Genomic DNA, 19,746 nt, shown 5'->3' on the forward strand with positions numbered 1-19,746 from the left:
TTTCATAAGGGCCAAAAAAGGCCTTTTGAGCCCCTGCAGGCTCCAGAGCTCAGATGTGATTGCAATCCCTGCACTTCATATAGTTACGCCCCTGGGAGCTCAGCTGTAGCACTGCATAATGCTGTTCTGGCTCTGTATACCATGAAATTCTGGCCTCAGCAGGAGCTAAAAACAGCTGATCAGAGGGGGTGCTATGTCACTCTCCCCAAAATTATGTGACATTGATGACTTATTCTAAGAATATGTAATCAATATTTCAGTCATAGGAAACACCATTAAATCATATAAAATGAGCTGTATACACAGTGTGCAGAAGTAATAGGCTATTAATTTTATTATTGCACAACTGCCTTGCTGTCGGTCCTAAAGGTTAATAAACCTGAAACCTGAATATTTAAGAAAGTAAAAGTGAGGTTTTGTATTTCATAGGAGAAAACATATGCGTTTAATGCGCACAATTCTGATTTTCAAAATAATATGAGTGTCCAATATAGCCACCCTTCTCTTATATAACAGTCATAAGTTTTCTATCCATGCTGTCTGTCAGTTTCCAAATGTGTTAACGAACAACTTTTTGGGAGCACCAACCACAGCCTCAACCTTCCAGACACTACTCAGACAGGTGTACTGTTTTCTTTCATCATAAATCTCCTGTTTAAGAAGAGCCGAGTAGTTGTCAATAGGGTTTAAGTCAGGTGTAGAAAGAGTATATCATGGCCTGCTCTGACTAGCCAAGCAGTGGAGTACTTGATGCATGCTATGGAGCATTGTACTGTATAAAAATCACAGTTTCCTTGAAAAATGCAGACTTTTTCTTATACCACTTTAAACTGTAAAGGTTCAACTGGCTCATCTTTAATAATACCAGCCAATACCAGTACCCCACCTCCACTTTGCTGCCGTCTGAGATGAAGTGGAGGTATGTGCCCATTACTGAGTCAGCCACGATCACATCCATCTGGTCCTTGAAGGGTCACTCTCATCTCATCAGTCCATGAAGCCTTTGGCCTTGTCTTGACATTTCAACTTATGTTTTTCGTTTGGAGGTGGTTGTGTTTCAGCCTTCCTTAACTTGCCCATGTTTCTGAGCACTGAACACCTTGTACATTCTAGCACACCAGGGAGGTTACAGTTCTGGAATATGGCAGCACTGGAAGATAATGGGTTCCTGGTCGCTTCACATTTGATACTCAAAGGTGCATCCCTTTGTAAGAGTTTTACCAATTTTTGACTTTTCAGAGTCAGGTATGTCTCTTTTTTGTCACATTTTCCCTGAGTAAAACAGCTAATAATTCTGGACACTTTGATAAAAGGGGTTGTATCCTTAGGCCAAATCCTTCTTCATTATACCTATATACATCACCTGATCTGCTTCAAACCAATAAGCATTGAAGCTTATTAAAGAAGTTGTCCACTACTATAACCTTTTTTTTTTCATAAATCTTGCTATTATGGGCCACTGAAAACATCTACTGTGTTTATTTTAGCAATATTACCTTTTATCATGCTGTAGCAGCCCACTTTAGTGCTGGATTCAGCTCTCATGGGGTTAATCGACAACTTCCTTTCTCCTGAGTCATTGTGCTCTAATACTACAAGTTCCATGATGCATTGCACTGCTACTAAGCCTGAACCTAGCACACCCACTCCAAAACACACCCTAACCCCTCCCTCCTCTCCCCCCTCTAGCTTCAAACAGATTTGTGATGTCATTTCTGTCCAACCTTCGCTTTTACATTTGTCCAACCCACACTCCATTACACACGGATAGAGGGATAGATAGATAGATAGATAGAAGATAGATAGATAGATATGGGATAGATAGATACATACAGATATATGTCTATTTCCATAGATATGTCCATATCCATGTTTCTAAACCCCTTCACCCCTGGAGCTTTTTTGTTTTCGTTTATCGCTCCCCTTCTATCCAGAGCCATAATTTTTCCGTCAATATGGCCATGTGAGGGCTTATCTTTTGCGGTACAAGTTCTACGTTTGAACGACATCATTGGTTTTACCATGTCGTGTAGCAGAAAATGTGAAAAAAATTCAAAGTGCAATGAAATGGCAAAAAAAGTGCAATCCCACACTAGTTTTTTGCTTGGCTTTTTTGCTCTGTTCCCTAAATGCTAAGGCTGTGTGCACACATTGTGGATTTGATTGCAGATCCGCAGCGTTTTTTGCCGCACTGAATTGCATCAAATCCGCAGTGTAGTGCACAACCAATGTAAGTCAATGGGAGCCGCAGACTTGTTGTGCACATGCTGCGGAAAAGGCCGCACCGAAACGCAGCTTCTTTTTCTCGCAGCATGTCACTTCTTTTGTGCGGAACTGCAGCATTTCTGCACCTTTAGGCTATGTGCACACTCTGCGGCGTGCTCTGCAGGTTCTCCCGCAGCGGAATTGATAAATCTGCAGGGCAAAACCGCTGCGGTTATCCCTGCAGATTTATCGCGGTTTGTTCCGCTATTTCCGCTGCGGGTTTCCGCCTATACTATTGATGCTGCATATGCAGCAATATGCAGCATCAATAGTAATGTAAAAAATAATAAAAATTGGCTATACTCACCCTCTGATGTCGCGATCTCCTCGGCGCTGCACCCGGCGGTCCAGTTCCAAAGATGCTGTGCAGAGAAGGACCTTCGTGACGTCACGGTCATGTGACCCAGGCGTCATCACGGTCATGTGACCGCGACGTCACCGCAGGTCCTGCTCACACACCAACCCTGATACCGGACGGCCGCGTGCAGCGCTGAGAGGTGAGTATAGCATCATTTTTTATTTTAATTCTTTTTTTTTACACTATTTATGCTTCCCAGGGCCTGGAGGAGAGTCTCCTCTCCTCCACCCCGGGTAGCAACCGCACATGACCTGCTTACTTCCCGCATCATGGGCATAGCCCCATGCGGGAAGTAAGCGGTTCAATGCATTCCTATGGGTGCAGAATTGCTGCGATTCTGCACAAAGAAGTGACATGCTGCGGGTTTTAAACCGCTGCGTTTCTGCGCGGTTTTTCCGGCAGCATGTGCACAGCGGTTTGCGGTTTCCATAGGGTTTATATGTTAATGTAAACGCAATGGAAACTGCTGCGGACCCGCAGCATCAAAATCGCCGTGGATCCGCGGTAAAAACCGCAAAGTGTGAACATGGCCTTAGACTTTCATTGAGTCGGGCACATCCGCCGCAAAACCGCAGATGTAAAAAAGATCTGCAGTTTTGCTGCGGATGTGGGTCCGAGAAACGCAGCAGCTCGGGAGGATGGAAGTGTGTGGGCGGTGACGGTGTGCGTCTATGTGTGGGCGGGCGGGGTCTGCGGGCTGTTCGGATGTGTGCTGCGCTGTGCGGGACTGTTCAGGTGTGTGCGATGTCTGTGGGCTCTTCGGATGTGTGCGGGGCTGTGGGGGGGGGTCTTTTGGGGTGTGTGTGCAGGCATCATCCGATGGAACTACAAGTACGCAGCATACAATCTGCAGCTCATTCGGATGTAATCCAGACAGTGGACACACACCCTACGCTATCCATACATCTATCAATAGATATCTATCCAGACACATCTACAGATAGATATATGAATAGATAGATGTATGCATCTATAGATCTATCTATATGTAGATCTGTCTATCCATTTCATCTATCATCTATCTGTCTATCTGTGTGTTTAAAGGAGTGTGGGTTGGACAAATGTAAAAGAGGAGGTTGGACAATACTGACATCACAAATCTTTTTTTTTTGTTCAATAATACATCTTTATTTACCTTTCAAAAACGCACCAAAACGCCTAAAAACCGTGCAAAAACCGCAACAAAAGCGAATTAAAAAATGCATCAAAACCGTGCAAAAAACTGCGTAAAAAATGCATCAAAACTGAAAAAAATCGCATCAAAACCGCACCATAATTGCATCAACACTGCACCAAAAACTGCATCAAAACTGCGCAAAAACCGCACCAAAATCGCACCAAAAACTCCATCAAAACCACACCAAAACCACACTAAGAACTGCATCAAAACCGCACCAAGAACTGCATCAAAACCGCACCAAAAACTGCATCAATACCGCACCAAAACTGCAAACTGCACCAAAACTGCAAAACTGCACCAGGTTTTGATGCAGTTTTTGGTGCAGTTTTGATGCAGTTTTTGGTGCAGTTTTGATGCTTTTTTTGGTGCGGTTTATGCGCGGTTTTAATGCCGTTTTTGGAAATAAGTAAATAAACGGAAAATGTGCATGATTTGAATGGAAACCTGCATGAAAAAACGGATTCCAAGGCCGGATTCATCATTTCACAGCTCAGTTTCATAGTTTTTTTGCCGCAAAAAAACGCATGCGTTTATTTGCGGCAAAAAAATGCATTGCTGTCTATGTAAACGCATGCGTTTTTAAGCACATGCGTTTGTTTGCGTTAAAAACGCATGCGTTTTTATAGAAAAAAACTGAAAAAAACACTGAAACACCACCCACCACCATCAGGGTGATAAAGGGATCCAAACCCTAACCCTACCCCTAACCTCACCCCTAACCGTTTAATGAACATTTTCTGACATAGTGCCACAATATTTCAGTGCCACGTATTTCAGTGCCACGTATGTAAGTGCCACGTATGTAAGTGCCATGTATGTAAGTGCCACGTATGTAAGTGCCACGTATGTAAGTGCCACGTATGTAAGTGCCACGTATTTAAGTACCACGTGACACGTATTTCAGTGCCACGGATTTAAGTGCCACCTATGTAAGTGCCACGTATTTCAGTGCCACGTATATAAGTGCCACGTATATAAGTGCCACGTATATAAGTGCCACGTATGTAAGTGCCACGTATGTAAGTGCCACGTATATAAGTGCCACGTATGTAAGTGCCACGTATATAAGTGCCACGTATGTAAGTGCCACGTATAAAAGTGCCACGTATATAAGTGCCACGTATTTCAGTGCCACGTATTTCAGTGCCACGGATTTAAGTGCCACGGATTTAAGTGCCACGTATGTAAGTGCCACGTGCCACGTATTTCAGTGTCACGTATTAAAGTGCCACGTATTTCTGTCACGTTTACGGTTAGGGTTAGGAATGATGTCACCGCTCTATAGGACCCTCAGTGACACACTGACAGGAGGCAATGGCTCCTGCAGTGCATCACTGAGGTTACTAAAGTTCACTGGTCTCACTTTATGGCAAAAAGCTGCGTGGGAACTTTCTCATACAGCATGCCATAAAGTGAGACTAGGGACTATTTTCTCACAGGGGCGTAGGAATACATTGTGGGGAATACATTGTGGAAGGATACCTTCCTCCCCTCATTGTCTTCCTGGAGCCCCTGGTGAGTGGTTGCATCAGCAGATGCTCCAGCTCTCCACGGGAGATCGTCGAGGGACACTCGTTTTAATTGGATTTCTGCGGATCAGGGAGTATAGTGTTTGTTTATTATTTTAATATTTTTTACAGATGACAATGGCTTCGGGGATCAAAGTGACAAGTGATGGTGAGTATGTAATCTATGTTTAATGTACTGTATGTCTGTATGTATGTATGTATGTATGTAATGTATGTATGTACTGTATGTCTGTATGTTCTGTATGTATGTACTGTATGCGCATGTCGTCGCATGCCGCATGTCGTCGCATGGCGCATGTCGTCGCATGGTGCATGTAGTTGCATGGCGCATGTCGTCGCATGCTGCATGTCACATGTTGTTGCATGGCGCATGTCATCGCATGCTGCATGTCGCATGTTGTCGCATGGCGCATGTCATCGCATGGCGCATGTCGTCCCATGTCGTCGCATGGCGCATGTCATTGCATGGTACATGTCGCATGCCGTCGCATGGTGCATGTTGCCGCATGGTGAGTGTCGTTGCATGGTGCATGTCGTTGCATGGTGCATGTCGTCGCATGCTGCATGTCGCATGTTGTCGCATGGCGCATGTCATCGCATGGCGCATGTCATAGCATGGCGCATGTCGTCGCATGGCGCATGTCATTGCATGGCGCATGTCGCATGCCGTCGCATTGGCGCATGTTGCGTGTCGTTGAATGGTGCATGTCGCCGCATGGTGCATGTTGTCGCATGGCGTCGCATGGTGAGTGTCGTCGCATGTCTTGTGTTGTATGTATGTATGTATGTATGTATGTATGTATGTACTGTATATGTGTATTTTTTTTTTTTTTTTTACATTCAACACATTAGCCGGATGATGGGACTACTACTGTCCCATCATTGGCTAATGTGTCACTCACTGCCACTGTAGCAGGCAGAGCCCGATGGGACTTGTTGTCCCATCGGACGATGCCTGCACACAGAGACACACACACACACACACACACACACACACACACACACCACCCCCCAGCACATACCGGTCCGCACAGCGCCGGGGACCGGGACGACCGCACATCGCCGGGGACCGGGACCGCACAGCACCGGCGCCCGGGACCGCACAGCGCCGGGGACCGGGACCGCACAGCACCGGGGACCGCACAGCACCGGGACCGCACAGCACCGGCGCCCGCCCGCACATCCCTGCCTAGCCCCGCCCGCCCCCAGCACGGCCCCGCAGGCAGCCTCAGCCCCGTCCACAGCCCAGTCACTCTTTGAGTGACTGCTCTCTGTGGAGCCTGGGGACACGCCTGCTACTGACGTCACGTCAATTTCCAGAGTCTGGAAATTGACGTGACGTCGGCGGAAATGAGCGGCGGCTGAAGCCTGGAGGTCACGTGACCCGGACTCAGGCACCAGCATAGCGCCGCTCACAGGCGAAAACGGCTAAAGAAGGTTTTTACACAAATCATCAGGGGCCCCGGGGGGATACATAGGGGGGTTAATTGAAAGTAGTGGACAACCCCTTTAAGCTTTGACTTAGAGAATATGCATCAAAATTACAAAAACAAAATATGCAAATTGCCTCTTCTGAGAAAAAGAGGACTTAAAAGGACAAAATATTCACTTGAATAATAATTGTGCACATAGTGTATTTAAAGAGAACCTGTCAGGTCCTCTGTGCCCCCAAAACCACCAGACCAGCAGTTGCGTTTGCATATGTAGAAACACTGCATAACAGTCCCTCTGTTATATTACATACATACAGTGGGGACAAAAAGTATTTAGTCAGCCACCAATTGTGCAAGTTGTCTCACTTGAAAAGATGAGAGAGGCCTGTAATTAACATAATAGGTAGACCACAACTATGAAAGTCAAAATGAGAAAACAAATCCAGAAAATCACCTTGTCTATTTTGGCAAGATTTATTTTGCAAATTATGGTGGAAAATAAGTATTTGGTCATTAACACAAGTTAATCTCAATATTTTGTTATATATCCTTTGTTGGCAATGACAGAGGTCAAACGTTGGTGGAATGTTGGGCCATTCCTCCATGCAGATCTACTCTAGAGCAGTGATGCTTTGGGCCTGTCGCTGGGCAACATGGACTTTCAACTACCTCCAAAAGTTTTCTATGGGGTTGAGATCTGGAGACTGTCTAGGCCACGCCAGGACCTTCATATTCTTCTTACGAAGCCACTCCTTCATTGCCCTGGCGGTGTGCTTGGGATCATTATCATGCTGAAAGACCCATCCACGTTTCATCCTTAATGCCTTTGCTGATGGAAGGAGGTTTGCACTCAAAATCTCACGATACATGGTCCCATTCATTCTTTCATGTACACGGATCAGTCGTCCTGGTCCTTTTGCAGAGAAACAGCCCCAAATCATGATGTTGCCACCCCCATGCTTCACAGTAGGTATGGTGTTCTTTGAATGCATCTCAGCATTCTGTCTCCTCCAAACACAACGAGTTTTTTTTCTACCAAACAGTTCTACTTTGGTTTCATCAGACCATATGACATTCTCCCAATACTCTTCTGGATAATCCAAATGCTCTCTAGCAAACTTCAGACGGGCCTGAAGTAGCAGGATCTGAGTCCATGGTGGCATAGTGTGTTACTGATGGTAGCCTTTCTTATGGTGGTCCCAGCTCTATGCAGGTAATTCACTAGGTCCCCCAGTGTGGTTCTGCTATTTTTGCTCACCGTTCTTGTGATAATTTTGACCCCATGGGGTGAGATCTTGCGTGGAGCCCCAGATCAAGGGAGATTATCAGTGGTCTTGTATGTCTTCCATTTTCTTATTATTGCTCCCACAGTTGAATTCATCACACCACGCTGCTTGCCTATTGCAGATTCAGTCTTCCCAGCCTGGTAAAGGGCTACAATTTTGTTTCTGGTGTCCTTCAACAGCTCTTTGGTCTTCACCATAGTGGAGTTTGGAGTGTGACTGTTTGAGGTTGTGGACAGGTGTCTTTTATACTGATAACAAGTTCAAACAGGTAATGAGTGGAGGACAGAGGAGCCTCTTTAAGAAGAAGTTACAAGCCTGTTAGAGCCAGAAATCTTGCATGTTTTTAGGTGACCAAATACTTATTTTCCACCATAATTTGCAAAATAAATCTTGCCACATCAGACAAGGTGATGTTCTGGATTTGTTTTCTCATTTCGACTCTCACAGTTGTGGTCTACCTATGATGTCAATTACAGGCCTCTCTCATCTTTTTAAGTGGGAGAACTTGCACAATTTGTGGCTGACTAAATACTTGTTTTCCCCACTGTAAGCAGATCTTTAGAAAAAGTATGTCTAAAGTCCGTTTAAGATATGTAAATGAGGGTTTTGACTAGTTGAGGGGGCATTAGTATCCCCAGACTAGTCAGGCCATAAAGCATGCTATCACTCCCCTGTGTCGTGATAACATAACTTACAAGCGCCGGTGACATCGCATGCGCTATACTTACCTTGAGTATGTGCGCGGCTTCTTCCCTGCTCATCATTGATCCTCTGAAGCCGGGTGTATGTGTCCTGGCTTCAGAGAAACACACTGCACATGATTGAAAGTCTCTGCACTTCCGATCATACACACTAAGGTTGCTACTGTCTTTTAGACTGGACCAGAAAAAACGGCATTATTTAATTCTCTAAACGAGAGCCAAGAAAATCAGAGCCAAAGAAGAAAAGCACCCATCCAAGAATTTCTTATCCATTCATTACAAAAGTGTGGTTCTAAAAACTTCTGAAAGATCTAAATATTTTTCAAATTAATAATTATTATTTTTATCCGGTTGACAAAGAAAAATCACAATTTTGCGAAGATTCCAAAATTTCAATCGCTTTATATTGGCCCAAGCAGATCCATTCTTGAAACATGTTTGTTCTTACCTGGTCTTTGACAGCAGAGATGGCATTTTATATACAGTGATTGGGTATTGCAATCACATTGCTCTAAACCATATTTCATGCACACTGATTGGCGGCACATCTGAAAAGAAAAAAGAAAAATGTGCTTTAATGCACAACACAGTTCTTGCTTTTTGAATCCCAATTTAATTTGAAAACTATTACAATTCAGCCATGATTTGCTTGTGGCCATAAAAGATTTTATCTGTGGACAGTGACAAATTTTTAGTCTATGCAGAAGATATAGTTTGAGCTTAAAATATATTGCAGATATTTAGCTTCAGTAGAATCATCAGCACTTATACATTGTGGGAAAATGAGCTGTTTGACTTGGGACATATGGCAAGCATTATAATCACAATTACATTATTGAGGCTAACAGGCAGATACTTTCTACAAAAAAAGATAAAGAGATCATACAATACAATATACATAGTTTACATAGCACCGTCTGCCATCTCCACCACAGTTACAGCTAAGTCTGGCAAGCCCAGCTATTTTTTTTTTTAAAGGTACCTTCACACTAAGCGACTTTGCAGCCAGAACGACGACGATCCGTGACGTTGCAGCATCCTGGATAGCGATCTCGTTGTGTTTGACACGCAGCAGCGATCTGGATCCCGCTGTGATATCGCTGGTCTAAGCTAGAAGTCCAGAACTTTATTTCGTCGCTGATCACCCGCTGTCATCGCTGGATCGGCGTGTGTGACGCCGATCCAGCGATGTGTTCACTTGTAACCAGGGTAAATATCGGGTTACTAAGCACAGGGCCGCGCTTAGTAACCCGATATTTACCCTGGTTACCATTGTAAAAGTTAAAAAAAAAACAGTACATACTCACATTCTGATGTCTGTCACGTCCCCCGGCGTCCACAGGGTTACACGCTGCTGCCCAGATCTTCCTGCACTGAATGTGTCAGCGCCGGTAGTAACAGTGGTGACATCACAGCTGTGCTCTGCTTTAGTGTTGGCACTGACACATTCAGTGCAGGAAGCTCTGAGCAGCAGCGTGTAACCCTGTGGACGCCGGGGGACATGACAGACATCAGAATGTGAGTATGTACTGATTTTTTTTTGCTTTTACAATGGTAACCAGGGTAAATATCGGGTTACTAAGCGCGGCCCTGCACTTAGTAACCCGATGTTTACCCTGGTTACCCGGGTGCTGCAGGGGGACTTCGGCATCGTTGAAGACAGTTTCTAAGTGCTACTAAGTTTCTAAGTGTTACTAAGTGCAGGGCCGCGCTTAGTAACCCGATATTTACCCTGGTTACCATTGTAAAAGTTAAAAAAAAAACAGTGCATACTCACATTCTGAAGTCTGTCACGTCCCCCGGCGTCCACAGGGTTAAAACTGATTTCGGCAGGAGCACTGGTAATGCACGCGCTGCTGCCGAGAGCTTCCCTGCACTGAATGTGTCAGCGCCGGCCGTAAAGCAGAGCACAGCGGTGACGTCACCGCTGTGCTCTGCTTTACGGCAGGCGCTGACACAGTCAACCCTGTGGACGCCGGGGGATGTGACAGACATCAGAATGTGAGTATGTACTGTTTTTTTTTTAAACTTTTACAATGGTAACCAGGGTAAATATCGGGGTACTAAGCATGGCCCTGCACTTAGTAACCCGATATTTACCCTGGTTACATGTGAACACATTGCTGGATCAGCGTCACACACGCCGATCCAGCGATGACAGCGGGTGATCAGCGACCAAAAAAAGGTCCTGATCATTCCCATCGACCAACGATCTCCCAGCATAGTATCTTGCAGATGGAAGCAAAATATCCGCAGAAGGTATCGGACAAGGTATGCTAAATTGTTCAAACAAGTTCGGGCAAGATTCAAAGATACTTGTACAGGATGTGTTGTATGTTCCAAAATTGGAAGGCGGATTATTATCTGTGAAACGTTTAACAGCAAAAGGACTTACAGTGAAATTAAAAGACAATGAGGCCATGTGCACACGTTCAGTATTTTTCCCGTTTTTTCGTTATAAAAACGTGATAAAAACGCAAAAAAAAGCTTACATATGCCTCCTATTATTTACAGTGTATTCTGCATTTCTAGTGCAAATGCTGCATTTCTTTCCGCGAAAAAATCGCATCGCGGAAAAAAAGCAACATGTTCATTAAATTTGTGGAATTGCGGGGATTTCGCACACCTAGGAATGCATTGATCTGCTTACTTTCCACATGGGGCTGTGCCCACCATGCGGGGAGTAAGCAGATTATGTGCGGTTGGTACCCAGGGTGGAGGAGAGGAGACTCTCCTCCACGGACTGGGCACCATATAATTGGTAAAAAAAAAAGAATTAAAATAAAAAATAGTGATATACACACCTTCGATGGCCCCGGAGTCTTCCCGCCTCTCAGCGGTGCATGTTGCCGCTTCCGTTCCTATAGATGGTGTGTGTGAAGGACCTGCGATGACGTAGCGGTCTTGTGATTGGTCGCTTGACGGCTCATGTGACCGCTCACGTGACCGCGACGTCATCGAAGGTCCTGCACACACACACCATCTATAGGAACGGACGCCGCTGAGGAGATCAGCTGTCTGCAGGTGAGTATAACCATTTTTTTTATTTTTTTTATTATTTTTAAACATTCTATCTTTTACTATTGATGCTGCATAGGCAGCATCTATAGTAAAAAGTTGGTCACACTTGTCAAACACTATGTTTGACAAGTGTGACCAACCTGTCAGTCAGTTTTCCAAGCGATGCTACAGATCGCTTGGAAAACTTTGCATTCTGCAAGCTAATTTCGCTTGCAAAATGCTAAAAAAAAAAGCGAAAAAAACGGGAAAAAAACGCAAAAAAAAAAATGCGGATTTCTTGCAGAAAATTTCCGGTTTTCTTCAGGAAATTTCTGCAAGAAATCCTGACGTGTGCACATACCCTGAGTGTGCAATTATTGCAGGAAACAAGGTGATAACCAAAGTCAAGGCAGATGAACAATTATATCATTTTGACACACCAAAGGAACAGATGAAGGTATGTACACATGATCACAAAAACTGTATTCACATGTGGCATAGACGTCTAGGACATAGACACCCTGACAGTATAAGGGAACTACAGAGAAAAGAATTGACAAAAGATTTAAAGCTATCAGATTGCTCAATTACCATAAGATGTGAATGTTGTATAAAATCCAAAGCCACAAGGATATCTATTCCAAAAGAAAGTGAGATGAAAAGCGAAAGACCACTTGATTTGGTGCATACTGACGTATGTGGACCCATGAAAGTGACTACATCAGGAGGCAATAGATACATGTTGACTTTTACAGACGATTACTCAAGATACACAGTCACATACTTAATTAAAAACAAAAGTGAAGTTTTTGATAAACTTGTAGACTATGTAACAAGATCAAGTAACAAATTTCAAAGGAAGCCAATTGTCATCAGAAGTGATAATGGAGGTGAATTTACAGGTCACAGAATAGAAGACTACAAATGGAATAAAACACCAGAAAACGGTTCCATACACACCTGAACAAAATGGAGTAGCAGAAAGAAAAAACAGAACTCTAACAGAAATGATAAGATGTATGCTGACGTATTCCAAACTACCAGAGAAATATTGAGGTGATGCAGCAATGACAGCTACATATCTACAGAACCGACTTTTTTTCCAGAAAACTGACGAAAACTCCATATGAACTGTGGCAAGGTATGAAACCAAGTGTCAATCATTTAAAAGTTTTTGGATGTAACGTTTTTAAATTCATTCCAACAGAAAAACGTTCCAAACTTCAAAACAGATCCATGGAAGGAATATTTGTTGGATATAGAGAAAATTGCAAAGGATACAGAATCCTAGATCCCAAAACATACAGAGTTACGGTGAGTGTTATGACCTGGTGGTTAGGAGCACACGAAGTGACCTGATGGTTAAAACTGAAAACCTGGGACAAGCTCTGAGGAAGTGGTAACTCTACTGACCGCAATGGCTTGAGAAAGGCTCAGTTTGAGCCGAAACGTTGCCCAGACCAGTGGGTTGATTAAAATCCTGCACGTCTAACACTGCAAAGATGGAGTGCTGCCTCGTTTTTTCTATATATTGACACACTAGAAATAGCCGAGGAGCATACCTAACTCTCCCTAGACGCCTCTTCACAGCCTAATAGCTATCTACCCCTAAAGATAGAAATAGCAGCCTACCTTGCCTCAGAGAAATTCCCCAAAGTAAAGGCAGCCCCCCACAAATATTAACTGTGAGTTAAGAGGGAAGTGACAAACACAGGAATGAAACAGATTTTAGCAAAGGAGGCCGAATCTTCTCTAGAAAGACAGAGGATAGGAAAGGGAACTATGCGGTCAGTATAAAAAACTACAAAAACCACGCAGAGTGTGCAAAAAGACCTCCACACCGACTCACGGTATGGAGGTGCAGCTCTGCACCCCCAGAGCTTCCAGCTAGCAAGGAAATATCATAATAGCAGGCTGGACTGAAACATAGCATGTACTGAAAAATATATTCAAAAAACCAATGAACAGCAAATGACTAGCAAGGACTTAGCTTCTGCTGGAGTAGTCAGGTCATCTGAGAATTCCAAGAGAGATCTGAACCAGTACTGAGACATTGACAGCTGGCATGGACTAACGACCTGGGCAGAGTTAAATAGGGAAGCCAGCAGCAGCAATAAACGAGGCAGCTGAGAAAGCCAACCTCAAAGATCAGCAGTTCCACTCAAAGCCACCAGAGGGTGTCCAAGGACAGAACTCACCAAAGTACCATTCTCGACCACAGGAGGGAGCCCGAGAATGGAATTCACAACTGGTGAGTAACAGTGTGACATTCATTGAAGATTTAAATGAAGACATTATGATTTCAGTTGAAACAAAAAATGAGAAAACCAATAGTGACACAACTGAAGAAATATCTGATGAGAAAAGCAGAAATTAATGAAGAACAAAATACTGAAAATGAAGAATCACAACTACAAACAGACACTGAACCAAAGCGTTCAATGAGAGAGAACAAAGGAAAACCACCAAAACGTCTCTCATACAAGACAAGCACAAGAAAAATCTATGAGCCTACCTCTTGGGAAGACATATCTATCCTGTAGAAGAAGCTAATAAATGGATAGAAGCAACAGAAACAGAAATTAAATCCATGCAAGATTCAAATACATGGACACTAACAGATTTACCAGAAGGAAGAAAAACCATAGGATGTAAATGGATTTTTAAAGTTAAATACCAAACAGATGGCACAGCTGAAAGATACCGAGCAAGACTCGTAGCTAAAGGGTATTCTCAAAAATATGGAGAAGACTATGATGAGACATTTGCTCCAGTTGTCAAACACACTACAATAAGAACTTTACTTACAGTTGCAGCAATGAAACAGATGCAACTGAGACATCTGGATGTAAAGACAGCTTTTCTGAATGGAGATTTAACAGAAGACATTTATATGGAACAACCTCCAGGATTAAAGATGAAAGAAATCCAAACAAAGTTTGTAAACTACAGAAAAGCATATATGGTTTAAAGCAAGCAGCTAAAGCGTGGAATGACAAAATCACGGAAGTACTTACAAATGAAAAATTTCAAAGAAGCAAAGCTGATCCATGCTTATACACAAAAAGGCTGATTAATAGATGGATTTATATACTCATATATGTAGACGACATTTTGATTTGTTTTGAACAAGAAAGGGATAACGAAAACATTCTAAAAATCCTGAAGCAACATTTCGAAATCAAAGACTTGGGAAATGTAAAACAATATCTAGGAATACAGGTAGAAAGAGAAGAAGACGGAAGTTTCCTACTGAATCAAAATCACACATGGGCGGACACACCGCATGTTCAGCCTGTGCAGCTGCACAGGGGCCCAGGAGGACAGGGGGCCCGATCAGCTGCTCAAATATCTTACTCTCTCAAAGAGCCAGCGGCAGCATCAACTCAGAGGAGAGGAAGGGGCCGTACCCGAGTCTTTTGCTGTCAGAGAGGGGCCTCTTCCTCTCCTCTGAGTTGATGCTGCCGCTGGCTCTTTGATATGATGAAGGAGCCCGGGATCCCTGGACACGCCCCCCGGGATCACTGGACACGCCCCCGGGATCACTGGACACGCCCCCGGGATCACTGGACACGCCCCAGATCCTTGGACACGCCCCCAGCTTCTCTTCCTGGTAAGTATGGCTGATCTCAGCCAGTCCTGTCTCCTGCCTCCTCCTCACTGCCTCTGACTGCTGCTGGGAGCAGCCTCTGAGCAGTCAGTACATCTGTCACCTCTACTGCCTCCTGAGCAGTCAGTACATCTGTCACCTCTACTGCCTCCTGAGCAGTCAGTACATCTGTCACCTCTACTGCCTCCTGAGCAGTCAGTACATCTGTCACCTCTACTGCCTCCTGAGCAGTCAGTACATCTGTCACCTCTGCTGCCTCCTGAGCAGTCAGTACATCTGTCACCTCTGCTGCCTCCTGAGCAGTCAGTACATCTGTCACCTCTGCTGCCTCCTGAGCAGTCAGTACATCTGTCACCTCTGCTGCCTCCTGAGCAGTCAGTACATCTGTCACCTCTGCTGCCTCTGAGCGGTCAGTACATCTGTCACCTCTGCTGCCTCCTGAGCAGTCAGTACATCTGTCACCTCTGCTGCCTCCTGAGCAGTCAGTACATCTGTCACCTCTGCTGCCTCCTGAGCAGTCAGTACATCTGTCACCTCTACTGCCTCCTGAGCAGTCAGTACATCTGTCACCTCTACTGCCTCCTGAGCAGTCAGTACATCTGTCACCTCTGCTGCCTCCTGAGCAGTCAGTACATCTGTCACCTCTGCTGCCTCCTGAGCAGTCAGTACATCTGTCACCTCTGCTGCCTCCTGAGCAGTCAGTACATCTGTCACCTCTGCTGCCTCCTGAGCAGTCAGTACATCTGTCACCTCTGCTGCCTCCTGAGCAGTCAGTACATCTGTCACCTCTGCTGCCTCCTGAGCAGTCAGTACATCTGTCACCTCTGCTGCCTCCTGAGCAGTCAGTACATCTGTCACCTCTGCTGCCTCCTGAGCAGTCAGTACATCTGTCACCTCTGCTGCCTCCTGAGCAGTCAGTACATCTGTCACCTCTGCTGCCTCCTGAGCAGTCAGTACATCTGTCACCTCTGCTGCCTCCTGAGCAGTCAGTACATCTGTCACCTCTGCTGCCTCCTGAGCGGTCAGTACATCTGTCACCTCTGCTGCCTCTGAGCGGTCAGTACATCTGTCACCTCTGCTGCCTCCTGAGCAGTCAGTACATCTGTCACCTCTGCTGCCTCCTGAGCAGTCAGTACATCTGTCACCTCTGCTGCCTCCTGAGCAGTCAGTACATCTGTCACCTCTGCTGCCTCTGAGCAGTCAGTACATCTGTCACCTCTGCTGCCTCCTGAGCAGTCAGTACATCTGTCACCTCTGCTGCCTCCTGAGCAGTCAGTACATCTGTCACCTCTGCTGCCTCCTGAGCAGTCAGTACATCTGTCACCTCTGCTGCCTCCTGAGCAGTCAGTACATCTGTCACCTCTGCTGCCTCTGAGCAGTCAGTACATCTGTCACCTCTGCTGCCTCCTGAGCAGTCAGTACATCTGTCACCTCTGCTGCCTCCTGAGCAGTCAGTACATCTGTCACCTCTGCTGCCTCCTGAGCAGTCAGTACATCTGTCACCTCTGCTGCCTCCTGAGCAGTCAGTACATCTGTCACCTCTGCTGCCTCCTGAGCAGTCAGTACATCTGTCACCTCTGCTGCCTCCTGAGCAGTCAGTACATCTGTCACCTCTGCTGCCTCCTGAGCAGTCAGTACATCTGTCACCTCTGCTGCCTCCTGAGCAGTCAGTACATCTGTCACCTCTGCTGCCTCCTGAGCAGTCAGTACATCTGTCACCTCTGCTGCCTCCTGAGCAGTCAGTACATCTGTCACCTCTGCTGCCTCCTGAGCAGTCAGTACATCTGTCACCTCTGCTGCCTCCTGAGCAGTCAGTACATCTGTCACCTCTGCTGCCTCTGAGCGGTCAGTACATCTGTCACCTCTGCTGCCTCCTGAGCAGTTCTGACAGCTGAACTGCCTGATCAATGTTCACGAGAGATCACATCAATCCCCCTGTAGCGACCTCCACCTCCTGTACTGAGGGGGCTTTATTGGAAAACTGCGCCACTGGCCCATTCAGATGCAGGAGCTGCAGTGTGAATGCTGAAGAGTGGCCAGTGCAGCCCAGTAAAGCCCCCTCAGTACAGGGGTGGTAAGTGGCTACGGGGGAGGGGAGGGTGATGTGATGGCCGATGTTCACATGGGTCAGGCACCTGACAGAACTTCTCAGGAGGAAGAAGTCTCAGATCCACTGACTACGGGGAGAACACTGCAGCTATCAGAGGTAGTGAAGAGGCAGGAGGACTGGCGAGAGCTGGAGATCTGGCCAGTAAGTGCTGATGGAGGACTGAAGACCCCCAGGATGGAGCTGCTGGAGATGGAAGAATGCACCTGCCAGAGGGACGGCAAAATGTGTACAGACTTACTCTCACCTATGTGTATTACCATACTTCTGTGCACCTGTTTGTAAAAGTCTATATATAAGTATCTATATATATGTATATATAATTGTCTAAGGGTCACTTCCGTCTGTCTGTCCTTCTGTCACGGTTATTCATTCGCTGATTGGTCTCGCCAGCTGCCTGTCATGGCTGCCACGACCAATCAGCTACAGGCACAGTCTGGAAGAAAATGGCCGCTCCTTACTCCCCGCAGTGTCCCCGGCGATTCGCTCCATTATCTCCGCTCCCCGCAGTCAGTGTCCCCGGAGCTCCGCTCCATATTCCCCGCAGTGTCCCCGGCGCTCCGGTCCATACTCCCCGCAGTCACTGTCCCCCGGCACTCCGCTCCATATTCCCCGCAGTGTCCCCGACGCTCCGGTCCATGCTCCCCGCAGTCACTGTCCCCAGCGCTCCGCTCCATACTCCCCACAGTGTCCCCGGCGCTCCGGTCCATACTCCCCGCAGTGTCCCCGGCGCTCCGGTCCATACTCCCCTCCGGTCACTGCTAACACAGGGTTAATGCCGGCGGTAACGGACCGCACTGTGCCACGGGTAACGCACTCCGTTACCACCGCTATTAACCCTGTGTGTCCCCAACCTTTTACTATTGATGCTGCCTATGCGGCATCAATAGTAAAAAAAGTAATGTTAAAAAAAACCCTGCTATACTCACCCTCCGTTGTCCGCTCACGCCTGCCACCATCTTCCTTTCCCAGCGATGCTTTGCGAAATTACCCAGAAGACCTAGCGGTCTCGCTAGGAACGGAAGATTTCGCGCCCATCGGCACAGCGCCGTTGGATCCCAGGAGGCGGAGAGACGGGACGCTGAGGAGCAGCGACGAGAATGGTGAGTATGTTAGAACTACAAGGGGCCCTCGGATCCGAAGGTGAGTATGTTTATTTTTTAACCTGTACATACGTGGCTGGGCAATATACTATGTGGCTGGGCAATATACTACGTGGCTGGGTAATATACTACGTTACTGGGCAATATACTATGTGGCTGGGCAATATACTATGTGGCTGGGCAATATACTACGTGGCTGGGCAATATACTACATGGCTGGGCAATATACTACACTATGTTCCAAATTATTATGCAAATTACATTTTTATCAGATTTTCCTAAATGGTCGGTGCAAATGACAGTCAGTCCAATAAAAGTCATCACCTGTTAGATTATACATCGAATTTTATTGAAAAAACCTCCCAATGATAACAGTATAATCTCCAAAATGAAGAAAAACTCAAAATGCACTGTTCCAAATTATTATGCACAGTAGAATTTCTAAACATTTGATATGTTTTAAAGAACTGAAAATGCTCATTTGTGAAATTTGCAGCATTAGGAGGTCACATTCACTGAACAAAAAAGCTATTTAACGCCAAAACATCCCAACAGGCCAAGTTACATGTTAACATAGGACCCTTCTTTGATGTCACCTTCACAATTCTTGCATCCATTGAACTTGTGAGTTTTTGGAGAGTTTCTGCTTGTATTTCTTTGCATGAAGTTGGAATAGCCTCCCAGAGCTGCTGTTTGGATGTGAACTGCCTCCCACCCTCATAGATCTTTTGCTTGATGATCCTCTAAAGGTTCTCTGTAGGGTTGAGGTCAGGGGAAGACGGTGGCCACACCATGAGTTTATCTCCTATTATGCCCATAGCAGCCAATGAGGTATTCTTTGCAGCATGAGATGGGCATTGTCAGCATGAAGATGATTTTGCTCCTGAAGGCACGTTTCTGCTTTTTAGACCATAGAAGAAAGTTGTCAGTCAGAAACTCTATATACTTTGCAGAGGTCATTTTCACACCTTTAGGAATCTTAAAGGGCCTTACCAGCTGTTTCCCATGATTCTGGCCCAAAACATGACTCCTCCACCTCCTCGCTGACATTGCAGCCTTGTTGGGACATGGCGGCCATCCACCAACCATCCACTACTCCATTCATCTGGACCATCCAGGGTTGCTCAACACTTATCAGTAAACAAGACTGTTTGGAAATTAGTCTTCATGTATG

General features: G+C 45.6%; 1 protein-coding gene across 1 annotated transcript in view; it reads right to left on the reverse strand.

Moving 5' to 3' along the window:
• Window positions 1-19,746, reverse strand: part of LOC143784099 (disintegrin and metalloproteinase domain-containing protein 10-like) — a 276,865-nt gene that overhangs the window by 10,525 nt on the left and 246,594 nt on the right. The window contains exon 13 of the mRNA XM_077271955.1: window positions 9,201-9,300. Within this exon, the coding sequence (XP_077128070.1) occupies window positions 9,201-9,300 (100 nt within the window). The remainder of the gene's footprint in view (window positions 1-9,200; window positions 9,301-19,746) is intronic.

This window comes from Ranitomeya variabilis, chromosome 1 (genome assembly GCF_051348905.1).
Source record: "Ranitomeya variabilis isolate aRanVar5 chromosome 1, aRanVar5.hap1, whole genome shotgun sequence".
NCBI lineage: Eukaryota > Metazoa > Chordata > Amphibia > Anura > Dendrobatidae > Ranitomeya > Ranitomeya variabilis.